Source organism: Dermacentor andersoni, chromosome 6, assembly GCF_023375885.2.
Source record: "Dermacentor andersoni chromosome 6, qqDerAnde1_hic_scaffold, whole genome shotgun sequence".
Taxonomy (NCBI): Eukaryota; Metazoa; Arthropoda; class Arachnida; order Ixodida; family Ixodidae; genus Dermacentor; species Dermacentor andersoni.
In genome coordinates this window covers 67,708,526-67,728,700 of record NC_092819.1, presented here as the reverse complement: position 1 = coordinate 67,728,700, position 20,175 = coordinate 67,708,526, and the positions used below count along the sequence as shown (strand labels likewise).

General features: G+C 47.0%; 1 protein-coding gene across 1 annotated transcript; it reads right to left on the bottom strand.

Annotated features, from left to right (window-relative positions):
* Nucleotides 1–1,647: 1,647 nt before the first annotated feature.
* On the bottom strand, nucleotides 1,648–4,281 carry LOC140218750 (solute carrier family 22 member 7-like). The gene has a single exon (XM_072288521.1). The coding sequence runs from the start codon at nucleotides 3,618–3,620 to the stop codon at nucleotides 1,992–1,994; it is 1,629 nt and encodes a 542-aa protein (XP_072144622.1). The 5' UTR covers nucleotides 3,621–4,281; the 3' UTR covers nucleotides 1,648–1,991.
* Nucleotides 4,282–20,175: the final 15,894 nt, after the last annotated feature.

Genomic DNA, 20,175 nt, shown 5'->3' with positions numbered 1-20,175 from the left:
TGTCACCGAGTATGCCTCTTTAGATATATTTTAGAACATTATCTGCGTAATAAGATTTTAAGATAATACGCTTGACACTGCCAAAAACGTTGCGCTAGCCTCGAGTAGTCGTTGCATCCATGTCGCGTACCAAAGGGCCATGTGAACACATGCTTGCGTTTCACCAAAATGTAGAAATAATTACACCAGCTGTAAATAAAATATAACTGCACGCATCATGCATCTCTTTGCATAATAATTAACTGAAACGAATCACGGAAACATCACTTAATGTAAATTTCAAAACAAGTGCGTGCCATTTTGTTTTATTTTTACAAAGGCAGTACGCAGCTACCCCGGTCATTTATTCTAAGCCATTCCTTTTCTGCAGAGCTCGTCCTCCATGCACCTGGGGTCAAGATCGCATCAGGACTATTTTAAAGACAGTCGATTTTTCGTGGGGTTGTACTTATCACATCTTCGTCTCCTGCTCAGTCTGAGACCGCTGAACACACTATTCTGGTCAGGTGTTTCCGCTTCACCGCACGCAACCTCCGACCTCGCGCACATTAAGTGTGTGCACCTCAGGAATGCGTAAAATAGCTTGAGTGTCAGACGCGTTCCTGCAAAAAGCACAGCCAACCTCCACAACATTGGATAGTGCTTAGCTTGTGGGGCATGTGCACTAATGCAGACTTCTACGGCAGTGGTTAGGATTTCCCTAGCAAAGAAATAAAAAGAACGACCTTCCCTATTTTAGCACGCGTGCTCGCGAGCCTGTAGGCCAGGAACCGCGGAAGAAGAGCTTTTCCAAGTTAGAAACAACCTGCTCAAGAAATCTTCCCATTTAGAACTAACCACATGAAAAAGCCGCGTCATTTTATTTGTGACAACCTAAGAATTCGTTTGCAGGTACTCACATTTGCAGGTCGCTGTCCAATAAATACGTTTAATATCTCTCTCTCTCAAGATATGAGGCGCAAGAGGCTCAGGGAGGCCTAACTCAGTCCTGTAGTGTCCCGGTGACAATGTCCGTTGGATAACGGTCAACAAATGCGCAAATTCATTGCTGCAGTACTTGTATCACAGATGGCTGCATGCGTATATTTTACGCCCCTTTGGTCATTTTTTTTTACAACATATACATTGCGACGAATCTCCTGAATAAACAATGCGCGCCACCCAATCACATCAGATCACTTGCGCGACGTCACGACAGAAGCAAACTTTTCAATATCGTCTACATTTTGGAACGCAGGCAGGTATGGTGCGGCTGAGTGGAAGGAGTTGGTGCTGCATTTCTATAGCTATTACTATGTATGGGTATACATTCAAATTACTGTGTGCCTAAGTGTTCTTCCTCAAGTTCTTTTATCTCTTCAGCTAGGGCTTGACACAAGATTCATGTTCAAAGGATGCGACTCGTACATCACTCATCCGAACACGCCCGAACAGTTCCGCGGAATGGCAGAGCTTATGTGGTGCGGTTGTTCGACCAACAGCAAGTCGCTTCAAGCGTTGATTGAACCACAGTACGTGTTTCGACTGCCGATTCTACGCATGGCACTTCTCTACAAGAAATTTGATTCTTCACCGTCATAATGTACGGACTGCCCGTGGACATCGGTTGACGCGTGCAGACACCGAGGAGCGCACCGAAGAAATCCCGGTCCTCATTTGCGCAATGTTCTTGATTGCAATTAATTGATGTGGCCAATAAAAGTTCATACGATACGCACGCAAATACACATTTCTTAACACCCTGACAGCTTGTACATATATTGAACAAATATCTCACTAATGAACCGCGTTACATGAATATGTAGCAGGCCGTACCACAGAAGATTATGCATTAGCATGCATTACAACTTCGTCTCTGCTCAACATGATTTTGAACAGCTTGCAAAACTGCAAGCATATAATGCGTCCATCGTTCATTGTCTACATAACAATCCGCTCTAAAAAACTGGTCGACTAAATTGCCAATTCAATGACAAACCGCGCGCTCTGTCTTATGGCAATATATGATGCAGGTCATTAGGTTGATCATTTTTGGACACTGAGGAGCGCACCGAAGAAACGCTCCAGCGCTCAGATTCGTGAGCCTGAATCTGTGCTAGAAAGAGTTCGTAGTCGGCCACATGTGGAAGGTGGCGAGTGGCAGAAATGGCGGCCAGCACGGCAACGGTGCCGCCGACCAGCAGTAAGGTCTGCGGCTCCATGCCGGCCAACATGGGGGAAAGGGTGGCTCCGATGCCTCCGGAGAAGTACACCGCGCACAGACCAGTGGCGCGCACTTCCGTGCGATAGGCCTCCAAGGTGCAGGCGAAGACCAACACGAGAGCGACCAGAATGGCGTCGAGCAGCAGCTCGCCCATCACAACGATTACGAGCGGCGGGTCGCCGGGGTCGTCACGCGAGGCGATGCGCTTGGCGACGTGCTTCGCCCATCCGGCCACCAGAACCGTGCAGAATGCTAGCACCAGCGCCTCGCGGCGGGTCGGCATCCGCAAAAGCCAGTCGGAAACGAGCAGGCTTAGCGAACGAGCGACGAGTTCCAGCAGCAGTCTGTACGGGCCGGCCAGGGCGGTTTCGGACCGCGATGGTTGACCAGACGCAGTGCCGGAGAACGTCACGTACAGACCGGCGAACAGGAGGAGGAACAGGAATGAAAGCGTCAGCGTTCGCGGCCGCAGCGCTTTCTGAGCCAGCAGGTCGACTGCTGTGGACGCCCGCGGTCGTCGCCTTTTTGCCCGACCGTGTCTGTGCCTGCGATGACTCGTCGATGCGCTCGGCTCAATGCTGGTGACGCGCGATGTGACGAACCTGTGGCGCTCAACTTTACTGCCCACGGCGCGCCGCCACTGCGCGGACTCCTCGACGAAGTAGAACGAAGGGATCAGCAGCGAAGCCACGGCGAGCATCATGAACGACAGCACGCGGCGGTCGAGCATGGCGCCAGCGGCGAGCGTCGGCAACAGCGACGTCAGCATCGGTGCCAGAAATGCGGCCCAGGCGAGCTCCTGTCGTATTTCACTGCCGGACACCTCGAACAACATCACCAAGAAGACTAGCGCGAGCGCGTTGCACGAGGCACCGGCGAACATACGGGCCGCAAAGAAGGCTACCAAGGAACTGGTTACCGCGGTCGTGATGTCGGCGGCTAGCACCACGATCACCGACGCAAATATCACCGGCCTCCGGCCGAATCTGTCCGCCATCTGACCCAAAAACGGCACGGGGGCGAGAACGACGACGTGGTCGTAGGTGAACGCTGCCGCGGAAATCCAGGCGTCATCGCAGACGAGGTTCCACTCGCTGACGAGCGTCCTTACGCCACGCTCGACGCCGTAGTCCCACTCGCTGCAGCGAACCTTCGTTCGATGCTTCTCGGCGACGGCTTCAGCGCGCGAGCCGCGTGCCGTGCCCGTCACGGGAGCGGCAGTGACAGCGTAGGCGTAGCATTGGCTGGGAGTGCCGTCTGCTTCGAGAGGTATCCCGGTGCTCTTCCACTCCTTGGCGCTGACGTTGCCCAACTCGCGCGGCACCTTGCACCAGTGGTCGACGGGAGCCGCCAGTATTACCATAGACGCGTAGTGCATCGTTAAAATGCTGAGCGACACCTGGGCACAGGCTAGCATCAGCGCCTGGTAGGTGTTCTTGACCTGGGCCGAGTCGCAGGCTGCGTTCTGCGGCGCCGAGTTGTCGCACGTCGTGGCGCCAGCAGGTGTCCGGCTGGCGTCGCATGGAGCCTCCGGCGCGCTCGGCAAAGGCGCATTGAGAGAAAAAGGGATTGTCACAGCTCGGTCGGCTTCGCGTGCAGTTGCGGTGGGCGTCGACAATTGCCGAGAGACTGAAACCGTCGGACTCGAAGCGATCGAGGAGAGCGCCTCGACTGCTCCCGGAGTCCCCTTGGTGTTGTCGCTCGAAGGCCGCTCGTGCGAGTCCGGACCCCTCGCCGTGAAGGTGGGGCTCGCGCAGCTCTCGGGGCCGGCGAGCAAAGAGCTGAAGGCCTTTTCAGAGGAAGCCGGGAATGACTCGGCAGGACTGGCCCAGCTGCTGGGCACATCGCGTTGGTTGGCGTCAGTCTGTCTCTCGCGACGTTTCTTTCTCTTCTTTCTGCACGTAAAAAGAGAGAGAGAGAAAGGCAATGGGCTGTTTTCAGGGGCCTATGGGGCCGAATGTTCGAGGATACCAACACCACTCGAAAGAAATACTTGCGACGAACGATGGAACTGAAATTTATAACCACAACTTTAAGAGATATGACGGTACAGTATAAATTAGTGAATAAACACGTGCGGCTGATATTTAAGTTGAAGTGCATACATACATTCTTGCTTGTTATACACTTTAAAAATGCTGCTATGATCTTCGCTTTTCGGAGTGAAAATTAGCGCTAATGAAACCCAAATTTCCTACAACATATTCGTTTCCCAAGCACCTGACAACGCATTTCCTATGCAGCTAACCACCTAGATGAGAGTTCGCAAAGAGAGCTCCAGTGCTTACCTATAGATGGATGCATCAGTGGATAGACTCCATGAGCATCCCCTTTAAAGCAGGAATGCTAGCATACGCTAACAAGCTAATTATTTTTACCCTTTTCTTATATTCTAAGCCCTTAATTAGGGTACATATTTTGTGTTAACAAGCAATTCACTCTTAGAGTGTCTTAATGCCCTAAATATGTCATGTTCTTCTCATTCTGTTATACGCCCCGCATTCTCCTGCCGTCTTTTATTATTATCCATCGCAGATTACGATTCGGACGTTTTTGAATTATGCTTCTTTTTGGTTTTTGTGAACAACTTAACGGAATTTTCCAACAAGATCCGTGCCAGTTTCCGTTAACCAGAGAAGTCATGGACACGATTAGGCTTTTTCTGTACCTTATACAGCATCAGTGATTGATTTCTATCTAAAGCATAAGATTCCTAGATATTCATTTTTTCAGCTTTACATTTATTGTTGCTTTTTTCTTCTAAAATGTAACTTTTTATATAAACACACTAGCCACAGAGTTTTCAACATTCCAAGGAATAAGGACATTGACTTGAGTCACATGTGGTACTAGACCTGTGTAGATATACTGTGAAATTAAAGCAAAATATTTTTTGTTGCTTCAAACGGCAACTGAGAGACACGTTTTATTTGTGCGCAAAACAGCTATTATGGCAGCTGGCTACTCATCTTTGTAGCAGTAATGTGTGCTAGGCACTAACTTAAATTATCACGAAGTTTTATTCGCATACACCCAGCATTTTAGTAAATGTAGAAATTTGCTCTCAAGTTTTTTTTAGAAAAATACAAGAACGGTAAAGCGCTTTAAAAGTGTTTTGGTTATCCAAACCATCCTAGAATTGTCTTTCTCGTGAGCACCATTGCTTTATACTTTTTATCTCTACTGCTCTCATTCCTTATCTGTTTGGTTTAAGTCTTCAGTTTTAGGTCATTAACTCTTGAAGTTGATTATCTTCATTAGTACAGTGTCCTCCACGGCAGACGATACCGCGTGCGCATGGCCGACATACACAAAAACACTTTTGAAGAACGAACGTCGCAGTGTACGCCAGCTGTCTGACTTTTACTGGGAACAACGAAATGTGTTTGCGGTTTATCAGTACCACGATATAGAACCATTATATATATATATATATATATATATATATATATATATATATATATATATATATATATATATCATCAGCCTGGTTATGCCCACTGCAGGGCGAAGGCCTCTCCCATACTTCTCCAACTACCCCGGTCATGTACGAATTGTGGCCATGTTGTCCCTGCAAACTTCTTAATCTCATCCGCCCACCTAACTTTCTGCCGCCCTCTGCTACGCTTCCCTTCTCTTGGAATCCATTCCGTAACTCTTAATGACCATCGGTTATCTTCCCTCCTCATTACGTGTCCTGCCCATGCCCATTTCTTTTTCTTGATTTCAACTAAGATATCATTAACTCGCGTTTGTTCCCTCACCCAATCTGCTCTTTTCTTATCCCTTAACGTTACACCTATCATTCTTCTTTCCATAGCTCGTTGCGTCGTCCTCAATTTAAGTAGAACCCTTTTCGTAAGCCTCCAGGTTTCTGCCCCGTAGGTGAGTACTGGTAAGACACAGCTATTATATACTTTGCTCTTGAGGGATAATGGCAACCTGCTGTTCATGATCTGAGAATGCCTGCCAAACGCACCCCAGCCCATTCTTATTCTTCTGATCATTTCAGTCTCATGATCCGGATCCGCAGTCACTACCTGTCCTAAGTAGATGTATTCCCTTACCACTTCCAGTGCCTCACTACCTATTGCAAACTGCTGTTCCCTTCCGAGACTGTTAAACATTACTTTAGTTTTCTGCAGATTAATTTTTAGACCCACCCTTCTGCTTTGCCTGTCCAGGTCAGTGAGCGTGCATTGCAGTTGGTCCCCTGAGTTACTAAGCAAGGCAATATCATCAGCGAATCGCAAGTTACTAAGGTATTCTCCATTAACTCTTATCCCCAATTCTTCCCAATCCAGGTCTCTGAATACCTCCTGTAAACACGCTGTGAATAGCATCGGAGAGATCGTATCTCCCTGCCTGGCGCCTTTCTTTATTGGGATCTTGTTGCTTTCTTTATGGCGGACTACGGTGGCTGTGGAGCCGCTATAGATATCTTTCAGTATTTTTATATACGGCTCGTCTACACCCTGATTACGCAATGCCTCCATGACTGCTGAGGTTTCGACTGAATCAAACGCTTTCTCGTAATCAATGAAAGCTATATATAAAGGTTGGTTATATTCCGCACATTTTTCGATCACCTGATTGATAGTGTGAATATGGTCTATTGTTGAGTAGCCTTTACGGAATCCTGCCTGGTCCTTTGGTTGACGGAAGTCTAAGGTGTTCCTGATTCTATTTGCAATTACCTTAGTAAATACTTTGTAGGCAACGGACAGTAAACTGATCGGTCTATAATTTTTCAAGTCTTTGGCGTCCCCTTTCTTATGGATTAGGATTATGTTAGCGTTTTTCCAAGATTCCGGTACGCTCGAAGTCATGAGGCATTGCGTATACAGGGTGGCCAGTTTCTCTAGAACAATCTGCCCACCATCCTTCAACAAACCTGCTGTTACCTGATCCTCCCCAGCTGCCTTCCCCCTTTGCATAGCTCCCAAGGCTTTCTTTACTTCTTCCGGTGTTACCTGTGGGATTTCGAATTCCTCTAGACTATTCTCTCTTCCATTATCGTCGTGGGTGCCACTGGTACTGTATAAATCTCTATAGAACTCCTCAGCCACTTCAACTATCTCATCCATATTAGTAATGACATTGCCGGCTTTGTCTCTTAACGCATACATCTGATTCTTGCCAATTCCTAGTTTCTTCTTCACTGCTTTTAGGCTTCCTCCGTTCCTGAGAGCATGTTCAATTCTATCCATATTATACTTCCTTATGTCAGCTGTCTTACGCTTGTTGATTAACTTCGAAAGTTCTGCCAGTTCTATTCTAGCTCTTGGGTTAGAGGCTTTCATACATTGGCGTTTCTTGATCAGATCTTTCGTATCCTGCGATAGCTTACTGGTATCCTGTCTAACGGAGTTACCACCGACTTCTATTGCATACTCCTTAATGATGCCCACAAGATTGCCGTTCATTGCTTCAACGGTGCAGCGGTGGCGTAGAGGTAGAACACCCGCCTCGCGTGCAAGAGGTCCGTGGTTCGAATCCCGGTGCCGCGCAATTTTCCACCGGATTAAAGAAAAAATCTGCGTGTTGATAAAATTGCATAAACGGGCCTGGAGTGTGGCCTGATCCCGGTGACCAGAACCGGTAACGCACTCCCTCACCAGAGCAGGATTGGCCACCCTGGTGCAGTACTTGGCCACAACCTCCTATATGAACACAACAATTCCGGCGAACTCAAACTTTGTTACACAATATCGCGAAACTTGTCGGGAAACTTGAAACCATGACCTTGGAGGCCATGCTGAAGCAATAGAGTTTTGTACCAAAACCACCAGAGGGGAATCTGGCGCTAGTGCCCCCGGGAGTCGCCATACGTGCGGTTCCCGCTAGCTACAAGAACGATAGGTTGTACAGGTGCAGACAAAAATGACTAGAACGTGGGAGCTATTGCCGAACTGTTTCCCAATGCCCTCTAGCAGCCTCAAGGGAAAGCAAAAAAAAATATGGATTACGTATGCGCGCAGGACGGCGATAATGGAAATTCCAGTTACTTTTGTCCGCACCTTACATGGATTTGCCTAAACGTGCATGGTCGTTTTAGCTAAAGAAGATGTTTTGACTGTCCGTCGATCGTATTCATCAAAATATATCGCGTTATAAGTTCGACAAATCGCAATATATAAGCATGCGCGCTGTGGGTTATTGCATTTAGGCGAATAGAAAATGTATGAGTGCTTGAGAATCTAGACCAGTAAATGCAGAATAACAGAAATGAAGCCGCAAGAACGTCTGAAGCGGCAAGCATTCAAATTACATACCTAAATCTATGCACATCGTATCTCATGGTAGCTCGTTAGAGAGCCAGAATTTCCTGTTGGGAAACCCGATGTGTAAGCTATCATTTTTAAAAGCTACTTGCAATATTTAAACAAATCCACTGAAAAGGATTATTTGTATAGCCTAGAAATCGCATAACTACATTGATTTTCGAGAGCTGCAATTACCTTTTGCTGCGACATTCGGGGGACGGAAGCTCCGATGGAGATTGTGATGAAGGGCTGCAGAGATCGTTCTGGTGTTGGTGGTGCTTCTTCCTCCTCCTCCTCCTCCTCCTCCGCGTTTTTGTGTCGGCGCTGCTCGCCTGACGGGTGATTACGTCGCTCCGAAGAACCGGCGACGCTGCCTTCGCGTCACTGTGGACCCGGGTAACAAAGGTGTAGAGAATAAGTTGGAATCGGGCGTGATGTCGTTCGAAGTTTGCAGTGAACACGCACGCACATACCGTGTGTCCAGCATGCTGTTCAAGGAGTAAAATATTTAGAAAACAGGGTGCAAAATTTAAAAAATGCTGTTTTAAAAGCGAATCGTTGCGAACCTCGCCAGGTTTCGCGACCATGGCTGCGGCCGGGCTGGGTTCTCTTGCTGAATAGGCCAACAACCAGACACAGCGGAGCACGCGCGCCGCCCACGCCACTGGGTTCCTTGCACCGCCACACGATGGCGCTCGGCTACGCGCATCCGGGGCAGCGGCGGCGCCGGCCGTGAGGGGAAAGAAATAAAGAACCAGAAAGCTCGCCTACGTGCATCCGCGGCTGCTTGGTAATCAGGAAGTAAACGCTTCTTGCGAATAAAATGGATTCGGATTGCGCTACGCACGTATGCGGATGATTCCTCTGAAACCATGTTGCGTTCTAGGCGTCCGTCGTACTCGCTGGTAGTCAGCAACTACGCTTAACAAAAGACTCGATGTGATTTGTCTGTTCCCGCGCTTGTGTGTGTGTGCGTGTGCACTTATGTTTCGAATCTTTATGCACTCACACAAAGATTCGCTTTATATAGATTCCAACTCGTTAGATGTTGCATTTATTCGGCCTTCAACAGCTTGGCGAACGTTAACACACACACAGACACAGACAGACAGACAGACACACACACACACACACACACACACACACATATATATATATATAGTGTGTCTGTGTGTGTGTGTGAACGACAAGGAAGGAAACCGAGGAGCCCGATTGTGTTTAGTCATATCGTAAGAAGCAAACACAGGGGAAATTACTTTACCTACTAACTGACTTGAAGAAATTATATATTAATGGAATTGAAAGTGTATGAAAAAGAAAATCATGAGTCATTCCACTCTGTGAAGGTGGTTGACCAGCGAAGCTGTTTTGCACACGACACGGAGGTGACACAATTTTCAACAAAGGTGCCAACTCATTTATATGTCTTCATGGGTGGCCATCGTGACGAAAGGTACGCACACTCATTTATTGTCTTGATCGGTGGTCATTATTTCACTCGCAACTGCAATCACATTCTTTGATAATGTCAAATCGGTGCACGTATACGCCGCTGTGTGGTCGGTTGGGCCGGATCGGTGTGGCATCGCAAGGGATATGTCTGCAACACGGAACGCGTAAACCGCTTTCTTTTCGGTACCGACCCATCCAAAATAAAATCACTGACAGCGACAACAGAGGTACTGTCACCGCAGCTAATTCACGCTGTTACGTTCGACCTGCGAAGGCTGGCAATCTTCGGGGAAGCGACAGTCCCCAAGCGAACGGCGCCACCATGTCTACTGCGGCGACTCGCTTCGTAAGGACCACAATGCACCGCTTCCCTTGCCATGAGGCGCCGAGACGTTTAGACGCAGTCGGCGGGCCATGTACTGTTAGTGGATTTGCCGTCACCGTCACAGTTTGTTTGAAGCGGTGGGACTCCGGGAAGAAGGTGTTTTGCGGCGCCGTCTCACGGGTCTTAGAAGTCGTCAGTCAATGACAGACGCGGCGGCCACTGTCTGCGGGGTCAACTCTGGGACCAAGAGGCGCCTGCTCAGGGCAAGACCCGTGTCTGCGAGAACCCTCTCACCTCGGTGTGGTTAGTGAAACTTGTGCGGAAGTGAGTGTGTACACCCTCCCCCTCAAAGGCGGGTCGGTTACGATGACTTTGGACGCTCCGAATTGGTCGACGGTTGAACGACCGTTTTCCCCCAACTAGGGATCTAGGGAGGGCAGATTGTTTATAAGCAGCCGTGGCGCAGCTGCTGGGTGTGAATTCCTCTTTCAATCATTCTAGACTGATGAACTGTAACGTTATCATGTAGATACTGTAAGTAAATCCCATATTACTCGTCCTCGATAAGAACAAGTCCTTCCTTTCAACAACGTCCTCAGCGGGGATGAGTTGGACGACGGCATGGGCCAGCTACCATCTAGTTCATGGCCGACCCCAACCATTACAACGCACAGTGAGTAGCCATGAGCCTTACGGGACTATGAATCATTGCATTTTTTGCTTGCTTGCGGGGGTATGAGCATTTGCTCACGGGGGTATGAGCCATTGCTCACGGGGGTATGAGCCATTGATGACAGTTTTCGACATGCTGTTCTGTATGTTGTATGCGTGAATAGGGAGAATTTAAGCACTGTTCACTTCACTTTGTTGAGTGCCTGTAGCCTCTGCCTTACGGGGCTATGAGCCATTGCATTTTTTTGCTTGCTTACAGGAGCATGCATGCTTACGGGGTATTAGTCATTGATGGTGATAGTTTTTGTTCACGGAGAACAAAAAAAATGCACGGAACCCTAGCCATATACAGCTCCGCTAAAAAACAAATTGCCCCAGGTGGGGAACGATCCCACGTATTCGCATTACGCGTGCGATGCTCTACCAATTGAGCTACCGCGGCGCCATTCTCCCTTCCACTTTCTGGGGATGAGAGAACGCGAATAATTGCGTATGTCGATGCTAAAGAAAGAAGGATCGACGCACATGGTGGTTAAAATGATTCAATGATTAAGTGTTGATTATATATATACCTATTCTGTCTCTTTCTTATGTTCATGATTCGCTAATGTCGTACCTTATTCATATCGTATTTGATGCCCAATTTGTCTACCTTCTATTTTTTAGCGTCGAGACTTGGTTGACATTGTTTTTTGGCCAAGAGGCCAGGTGAGTCAGATGGCACAATGTACGTTGCAATGTGATTAATTTTCGCGTATGTTGGAGCTAATTACGCACATGCCTATAATTTTACCAACTCTGCGATTAATTCTCGATTGTTGCGAATACCACGGTAGCAACCTTGCAGACGCTATTGCCACGCATGAGCCCTACTTAGTCCAACCAAACTCGCTCCATTTCCCAAAGTGTGCCGTAACGCATATTTGCCTCGACATATCTATATCTACGGCGCTGCACCCTTTACATCGGTACTTCGCGATGTGAATAATTTTTGCTATATTGGCGCTAATTACGCCTGTGCCGTTAATTTTACCTCCTCTGCGACTAATTCTCGCTTATTGTCTCGTTGAAAACCACATTTTGTTGTTTCTTGCGACTAGCTACGACGCTCTGAAGGCGCAAGAGTCGTCTTTTTTCTGGAAGTGGTTACGAGAAACCTAGATCCAAGACACGCCAAACCCGTGTAAAGTCAGCTAAGGAGACCTTTCTATGAAATGTCTTTAATCCGTACCTCCTGCTTTGGCATCCGGGGGATGGAGATCCCGACAGCGATTCCAAATTGCTGAGATCCTTGGGTCGATGCTTCTTCCTCCTCCGCTTCTTTGTCTCAGCGTTCGCCTGAACAGCGAAGACGTCACTACTGAGAGCCGCTGACGCCGCCGTTGCACCACTGCCGGAAACACATTAGGAGGATGTTCAAATAATCAAATTTTCGAATCGAATACGAATATTCGGCAAAAACGACTTTCCAATATCAAATCAAACACCGCATGGTTTTAAATTTCTAAACAAATTTAAAGGCAAATTTTGCGTGAAGTCCGCCTGGTAAAAAAAGAAAGATGCTTCCACTATTTAATACACAATATATTTAATGGCATTCACAAATTGACGTCCGTTAAATTGTGGAGCTTCTAAACTATAAACTTATTTTGGTTATTTGGTGCGCGAGGATAGTAACGGTAATTAAACAAGAGCACATGACCACATGGACCAGGCACGTACCCAAGGGGGGGGCCCGGGGGGGCCCTCCCCCCCCCCCGAAATTAAGGGCGCCCCTCCCCCCCTATCAACCCACGCCACCATTCCTCACACATTTTCCTAAAGCGCCGCCAAATCAATCTACTTGGCGGTCAACATTGTGCCGCCTTTTACAGCGAAAGCAATGTATGACTAACTTCTTTAGTTTTTTTCGGCGTCCGTTAACAGAAAAAATCATCATGTGGACCGATCCTGGTGATAGTGAAGAAAGGGTCCAAGATAAATGGCACATACCCGTTTGACTCGGGAACCTACAACGCGCCCTTCGGAGTCTTCGGGACGGGCCCACGGGGGAGCTCTTAACGCCTGCTTCGCCTCCGCCGCGAGTGGGCCCGGTATTGCAATATCTTAGGGATCGCCCTATGAATGGGGAGTTTTTAACGCCTGCTTCACTACCGCCGCGGGTTGGCCCAATATTGCATTATCTGCAGGCCGAGCCGCAGCGGAGGTGAAACACTTTGCTTTTCGTTTGAGAGCTTTGACTGTCGTCAGCCTTCGCTGCCATTCCATCTTCACAGAGTGGAATGGTTGTCAATTTTTGCACTCCTTCTGGATGGCGGTAGTTATCAGCATCTCCTGGGATGTGGAGACCAGTTTTCTCATCGATTCGGTGCCCGCGCTACTAACTCAAGAGAATTCAGTTGTCGCCATCCGTTGCAGGAGGCAGGGCGTAGTTTATTGTTTTAATTATAATGCTTTATTTTATTTTTAATGCCCAACAAAATTTTTATCAGACCATCTATTCAACGATCACGCGCATCGCTGTTGCTTCGTTAGTTCAACCTTCCTTATTTAGACTGATCCAGGGGCCAGGAAATGGAATCGGTTCATAGTCAGCCGGTCTGTATGCTCGTGGAACGAGTTGTTGCCGGAGAAACTGTCAGTTGCGTTTAACTTTTCCTTTTGCTTCATTATTTCCTCGAGTGACGGCTCGCCGCGACGCTGGCAGATCTTCGGAAACATATATCCGCGATATGGGTTAGATAAGGTGGAAAATTAGATATTGCGAAACAGCGTCCATCATCAGACCCTGCAATAACCGTTAAACTCATAAGCAATATGACTGTCACCCGTTACCTCGTCTGGTCTTTCCCTAATTGTACAGCAGTTTTCGTGCAAAATTGGCAACTGGAAACAAGAGTCGCAAGGAGATTAGGAATTAAGCGATCTACTTAGGGAGAAAGCCACGGCAACAGTCAAACAGGGAGGCAAAGCGAAAATTGTTCGTGGAAATATTTATGGATCAATATATTTTTTATTTAAAAAGGAAGTAGAGAAAACGCCACCGGAAGTTGAGAATAATTCCGTGTGTTGAATGACGCTTCTACAGTTATGAATCGAGCCGCTTGACGTATCCACTTCCCTGCTGTGCTAATGGGGGTGTTTTTCTAACCTTCCGCGGTGGCCTCAGTACGTCTACAAACCACAGCGTCCTGTGCTCTACGCGGTTGTGCGGGACTGGGGACCACGAATCGTTACGCAACTTCCCGAATAACAACACGAATCGGTTTTGGCACTTGGTAGAGCAGTAAACGAGGGATGCAAAAGAACTGTGATTGTTCCGCAAATATACATTTCTCTACGATTCTTCCAGAGCTAATTTAATAAACGCTACTCTAAATCTTTATTTGGCACTTTCGCTTGTTAACTTCTTCTTGGCAAGCTTCTTTCTGCGCATCTTTCATGTGCGAGTCAATTTGATGTGGTTCTTTGTTTGCCAAGTAAAGAAGAGGTGTATCTCACAGGTGTATCTGTGAGATACACGTTATTTCAATCCTCTTTTGCGGGTTTACGCGTCTTTATGGCGAATGGTGGGCATTATTCACATTTGTACTAGTAAAAGTACCCTCCCCCTCATTTGCATAGAAATGTTACCTTGGGTTGCCCCCCCCCGAAAAAAAATCCTGCGTACGTGCCTGACATGGACATATATAGAATGTTTTGCACATTAAACGAGCCAAGTGTAATACTTATACTACAACACTGCACGTCGGTTCAAAGAGATGCGACAGGGATGAGCATGTGAAAAAGATTACTTCGCACAAACCGAGAAAGCAAATTCATAGACTGACAATCAGACGAGGCTTTCTTATTGAATGACAGAAAATCATTGCACAGACGTAAGCAGTAAGCATTCGCTGAGGAACTGGTGTGTCTCTGCAGCAGTAAGAATTAATGAAATTATGGGGTTTTACGTGCCAAAACCACTCTGATTATGAGGCACGTCGTAGTGGGGGACTCCGGAAATTTGTACCACGTGGGGTTCTTTAACGTGCACCTAAATCTAAGCACCACGGGTGTTTCCGCATTTCGCCCCCATCGAAATGTGGCCATCGTGGCCGGGATTCGATCCCGCGACCTCGAGCTTAGCAGCCCAACACCATAGCCACTAAGCAACCACAGCGGGTCTCTGTAGCAGTAGAATCATTTGGAACAGTGCCCGCATGCGTCTATCTTGATTTGATCCCGTGCAAGATTCCAATACGTTTTGTGATCCTTTATATGTGAAGATAAACGGATATTCGGAAATTTGGAATAGCGAATCCTCGAAATGAATGCGTAATAATAGCAAAGAGCACGCGAATCGCATTCAAAAAACAAAAAGAATACTCGCATGCCCCCTAAAGAAAAGGTATGTTAAGAATATCAGCGGTAAACTTGCACTTATAATCAATATGGCAGCTTCGTATAGAGATCTATAAATCGGAGCCTGCAGCACTCGCATAAAGAGTAACTCGTATGAAGCGGAGGTATGCTCAAACGCAGATTTACTGCAGTAAACCAAGACGGCCGCTTCGAGGAACAGAAGGTTCTAAACTACAATTCTCCCTGTTGCACTCGTGTGCGTGCACTCATTTCGTCTAAATCACCTGAATGCTAAATTTGAAAAACTCGGCGAATTTGGCGACGGGGTATCGCAGTATTGACATAGGCCTAACGAACGACGATTGCAGCGCGAAGCGGAAGTCCTCCTTTCGGGTGAACGGTAAAACGCGTCAGCCGATGAAGCGCGATACTTCGTTACCTCTGCGCTGTGCACGGAAGGTCTTGACTTTGCCGGCGCAATTGAACGGCGGAAGCCGCACCGCTAGACTCCGCGCAGGCGTCGGCCATCCGAGACCGGGTGGATGCACGACTGATCCTCAAAATGGTAGGCTGCTTCTTCGTCGTCTGCCTTCCACACCAGAGAGCGTGGGATATCGCTAACCTTGCCAACCATTCTTTTTTTTTTTTTTTTTTTGCGGCTTCACTGAGATTCAGCCGCAGGGATGCTTTTCTTGCAGTTTGCAATTTCATTAGAGAGACGAAAATAGTACCTTGCTGAATTTCTAAAAGTTATCAATAATTTGTATTAATTCATTTCTTTACGTTAACTTATTTTATCAAAACTCTTAACAATATTTTCCTTACACTTCTAAATTACAGTCCTATAGTCCCACGCTCTACCATTCAGATCTAGTTTTGCTTTACTTCTAAGCATACGGAAAACCGCCTGCCCCTGGGCCAGTCCCCCATAGTGGATATGCGCCACTATTTAGGATGCAAGACAAGACAAGATATAGATCCTTGTGAACTACTGGCACGTGCCCGTTCTGGGAGATTGGCCAAGAATCGGACAGGTGAAGTGTAAAATAAGTTGAAATTTTATAATAGTAGGTAAGCTATAATCGAAATATAGATATTGTAGAGCCCTCACGATTTTATTAAACCGAAAATTCTAGCATGACATCATAAAGTAAAAAGAATCTTAAAGAATTAAATTATGGGGTTTTACGTGCCACAACCACTTTCTGATTATGAGGCACGCCTTAGTGGAGGACTCCGGAAATTTTGACCACCTGGGGTTCTTTAACGTGCACCTAAATCTAAGTATCTAAATCTAAGTAAGAGATCAGCGTTGGCGTAGAGGTAGAACACCCGCCTCGCGTGCAAGAGGTCCGTGGTTCGAATCCCGGTGCCGCACAATTTTCCACCGGATTAAAACAAAAATCCGCGTGTTGGTAAAATTGCATAAACAGGCCTGGAGTGTGGCCTGATCCCGGTGACCAGAACCGGTAACGCACTCCCTCACCAGAGCAGGATTGGCCACCCTGGTGCAGTACTTGGCCACAACCTCCTATATGAACACAACAATCAAACCCCGGCCCTCAGTCCCCAGCAGCTGCGAAGCAACTGACCACGGCGGCGGTCAGACCTGCGACGCTGCAGAGGGTGCTAAGAATCCCTGGCTCCGGACAGGCCGCCATTGGAATATGAACCTGGCAACGTTTAACGTTGCCAGGCAACGTTTAACGTTATCTAGTGAGGCGAGTCTAGCAGTGCTATTGGAGGAATTAGAGGGCAGTAAATGGGATATAATAGGGCTCAGTGAAGCTAGGAGGCCAAAAGAAGCATATACAGTGCTAAAAAGCGGGCACGTCCTGTGCTACCGGGGCTTAGCGGAGAGACGAGAACTAGGAGTCGGATTCCTGATTAATAAGAACATAGCTGGTAACATACAGGAACTCTATAGCATTAACGAGCGGGTGGCAGGTCTTGTTGTGAAACTTAATAAGAGGTACAAAATGAAGGTTATACAGGTCTACGCTCCTACATCCAGTCATGATGACCAGGACGTCGAAAGCTTCTATGAAGACGTGGAATCGGCGATGGGTAAAGTCAAAACAAAATACAGTATACTGATGGGCGACTTCAATGTCAAGGTAGGCAAGAAGCAGGCTGGAGACAAGGCAGTGGGGGAATATGTCATAGGCACTAGGAATAGCAGGGGAGAGTTATTAGTAGAGTTTGCGGAACAGAATAATATGCGGATAATGAATACCCTCTTCCGCAAACGAGATAGCCGAAAATGGACGTGGAGGAACCCGAACGGCGAGACTAGAAATGAAATAGACCTCATACTCTGCGCTAACCCTGGCATCATACAAGATGTGGACGTGCTCAGCAAGGTGCGCTGCAGTGACCATAGGATGGTAAGAACTCGAATTAGCCTAGACCTGAGGAGGGAACGGAAGCAACTGGTACATAAGAAGTCGATCAATGAGTTAGCGGTAAGAGGGAAAATAGATTAATTCCAGATCAAGCTACAGAACAGGTATTCGGCTTTGACTCAGGAAGAGGACCTTAGTGTTGAAGCAATGAACGACAATATTGTGGGCATCATTAAGGAGTGTGCGATAGAAGTCGGTAGTAACTCCGTTAGACAGGATACCAGTAAGCTATCGCAGGAGACGAAAGATCTGATCAAGAAACGCCAATGTATGAAAGCCTCTAACCCTACAGCTAGAATAGAACTGGCAGAACTTTCGAAGTTAATCAACAAGCGTAAGACAGCTGACATAAGGAAGTATAACATGGATAGAATTGAACATGCTCTCAGGAACGGAGGAAGCCTAAAAGCAGTGAAGAAGAAACTAGGAATTGGCAAGAACCATATGTATGTGTTAAGAGACAAAGCCGGCAATATCATTAGTAATATGGATGAGATAGTTCAAGTGGCTGAGGAGTTCTATAGAGATTTATACAGTACCAGTGGCACCCACGACGATCACGGAAGAGAGAATAGTCTAGAGGAATTCGAAATCCCACAGGTAACACCGGAAGAAGTAAAGAAAGCCTTGGGGGAAAGGCTTTCTGCAAAGGGGGAAGGCAGCTGGGGAGGATCAAGTAACAGCAGATTTGTTGAAGGATGGTGGGCAGATTGTTCTAGAGAAACTGGCCACCCTGTATACGCAATGCCTCAGGACTTCGAGCGTACCGGAATCTTGGAAAAACGCTAACATAATCCTAACCCATAAGAAAGGGGACGCCAAAGACTTGAAAAATTATAGACCGATCAGTTTACTGTCCGTTGCCTACAAAGTATTTACTAAGGTAATTGCAAATAGAATCAGGAACACCTTAGACTTCCGTCAACCAAAGGACCAGGCAGGAGTCCGTAAAGGCTACTCAACAATAGACCATATTCACACTATCAATCAGGTGATAGAAAAATGTGCGGAATATAACCAACCTTTATATATAGCTTTCATTGATTACGAGAAAGCGTTTGATTCAGTCGAAACCTCAGCAGTCATGGAGGCATTGCGGAATCAGGGTGTAGACGAGCCGTATGTAAAAATACTGAAAGATATCTATAGCGGCTCCACAGCCACCGTAGTCCTTCATAAAGAAAGCAACAAAATCCCAATAAAGAAAGGCGTCAGGCAGGGAGATACCATCTCTCCGATCCTATTCACAGCGTGTTTACAGGAGGTATTCAGAGACCTGGATTGGGAAGAATTGGGGATAAGAGTTAATGGAGAATACCTTAGTAACTTGCGATTCGCTGATGATATTGCCTTGCTTAGTAACTCAGGGGACCAACTGCAATGCATGCTCACTGACCTGGAGAGGCAAAGCCGAAGGGTGGGTCTAAAAATTAATCTGCAGAAAACTAAAGTAATGTTTAACAGTCTCGGAAGGGAACAGCAGTTTACAATAGGTAGTGAGGCACTGGAAGTGGTAAGGGAATACATCTACTTAGGACAGGTAGTGACTGCGGATCCGGATCATGAGACTGAAATAATCAGAAGAATAAGAATGGGCTGGGGTGCGTTTGGCAGGCATTCTCAGATCATGAACAGCAGGTTGCCATTATCCCTCAAGAGAAAAGTTTATAACAGCTGTGTCTTACCAGTACTCACGTACGGGGCAGAAACCTGGAGGCTTACGAAAAGGGCTCTACCTAAATTAAGGACGACGCAACGAGCTATGGAAAGAAGAATGATAGGTGTAACGTTAAGGGATAAGAAAAGAGCAGATTGGGTGAGGGAACAAACGTGGGTTAATGATATCTTAGTTGAAATAAAGAAAAAGAAATGGGCATGGGCAGGACACGTAATGAGGAGGGAAGATAACCGATGGTCATTAAGAATTACGGAATGGATTCCAAGGGAAGGAAAGCGTAGTAGAGGGCGGCAGAGAGTTAGGTGGGCGGATGAGATTAAGCAGTTTGCAGGGACAACATGGCCGCAATTAGTACATGACCGGGGTAGTTGGAGAAGTATGGGAGAGGCCTTTGCCCTGCAGTGGGCATAACCAGGCTGATGATGATGATGATGAAATCTAAGTACACGGGTGTTTTCGCCTCCATCGAAATGCGGCCGCCGGAGCCGGGATTTGATCCCGCGACCTCGTGCTCAGCAGCCTAACACCATAGCCACTGAGCAACCACGGCGGGTCTAAAAAGAATTCAAGATAAATTTTAGTGAAAGAAAAGGAGGCTAAAAATGTATTCAGAGTTTAAATCCCATTGATCCTAAAATAAAATTTTTGATGGCAGCGCTAACCTTCCCGTCGCTATGCCCAAGTGTAGAGGCACCGAAAGAAAGTGCATTTTGAACAGTTAAGTCTAACCCAAAAAGGCGGAGTGGTGTTTCTAGGGTTCGTTTTCTTAAGCTAATATATCGTCGACAAGAAATTAAAAAAAAAACGATTTCATCTTCCCTACACACATG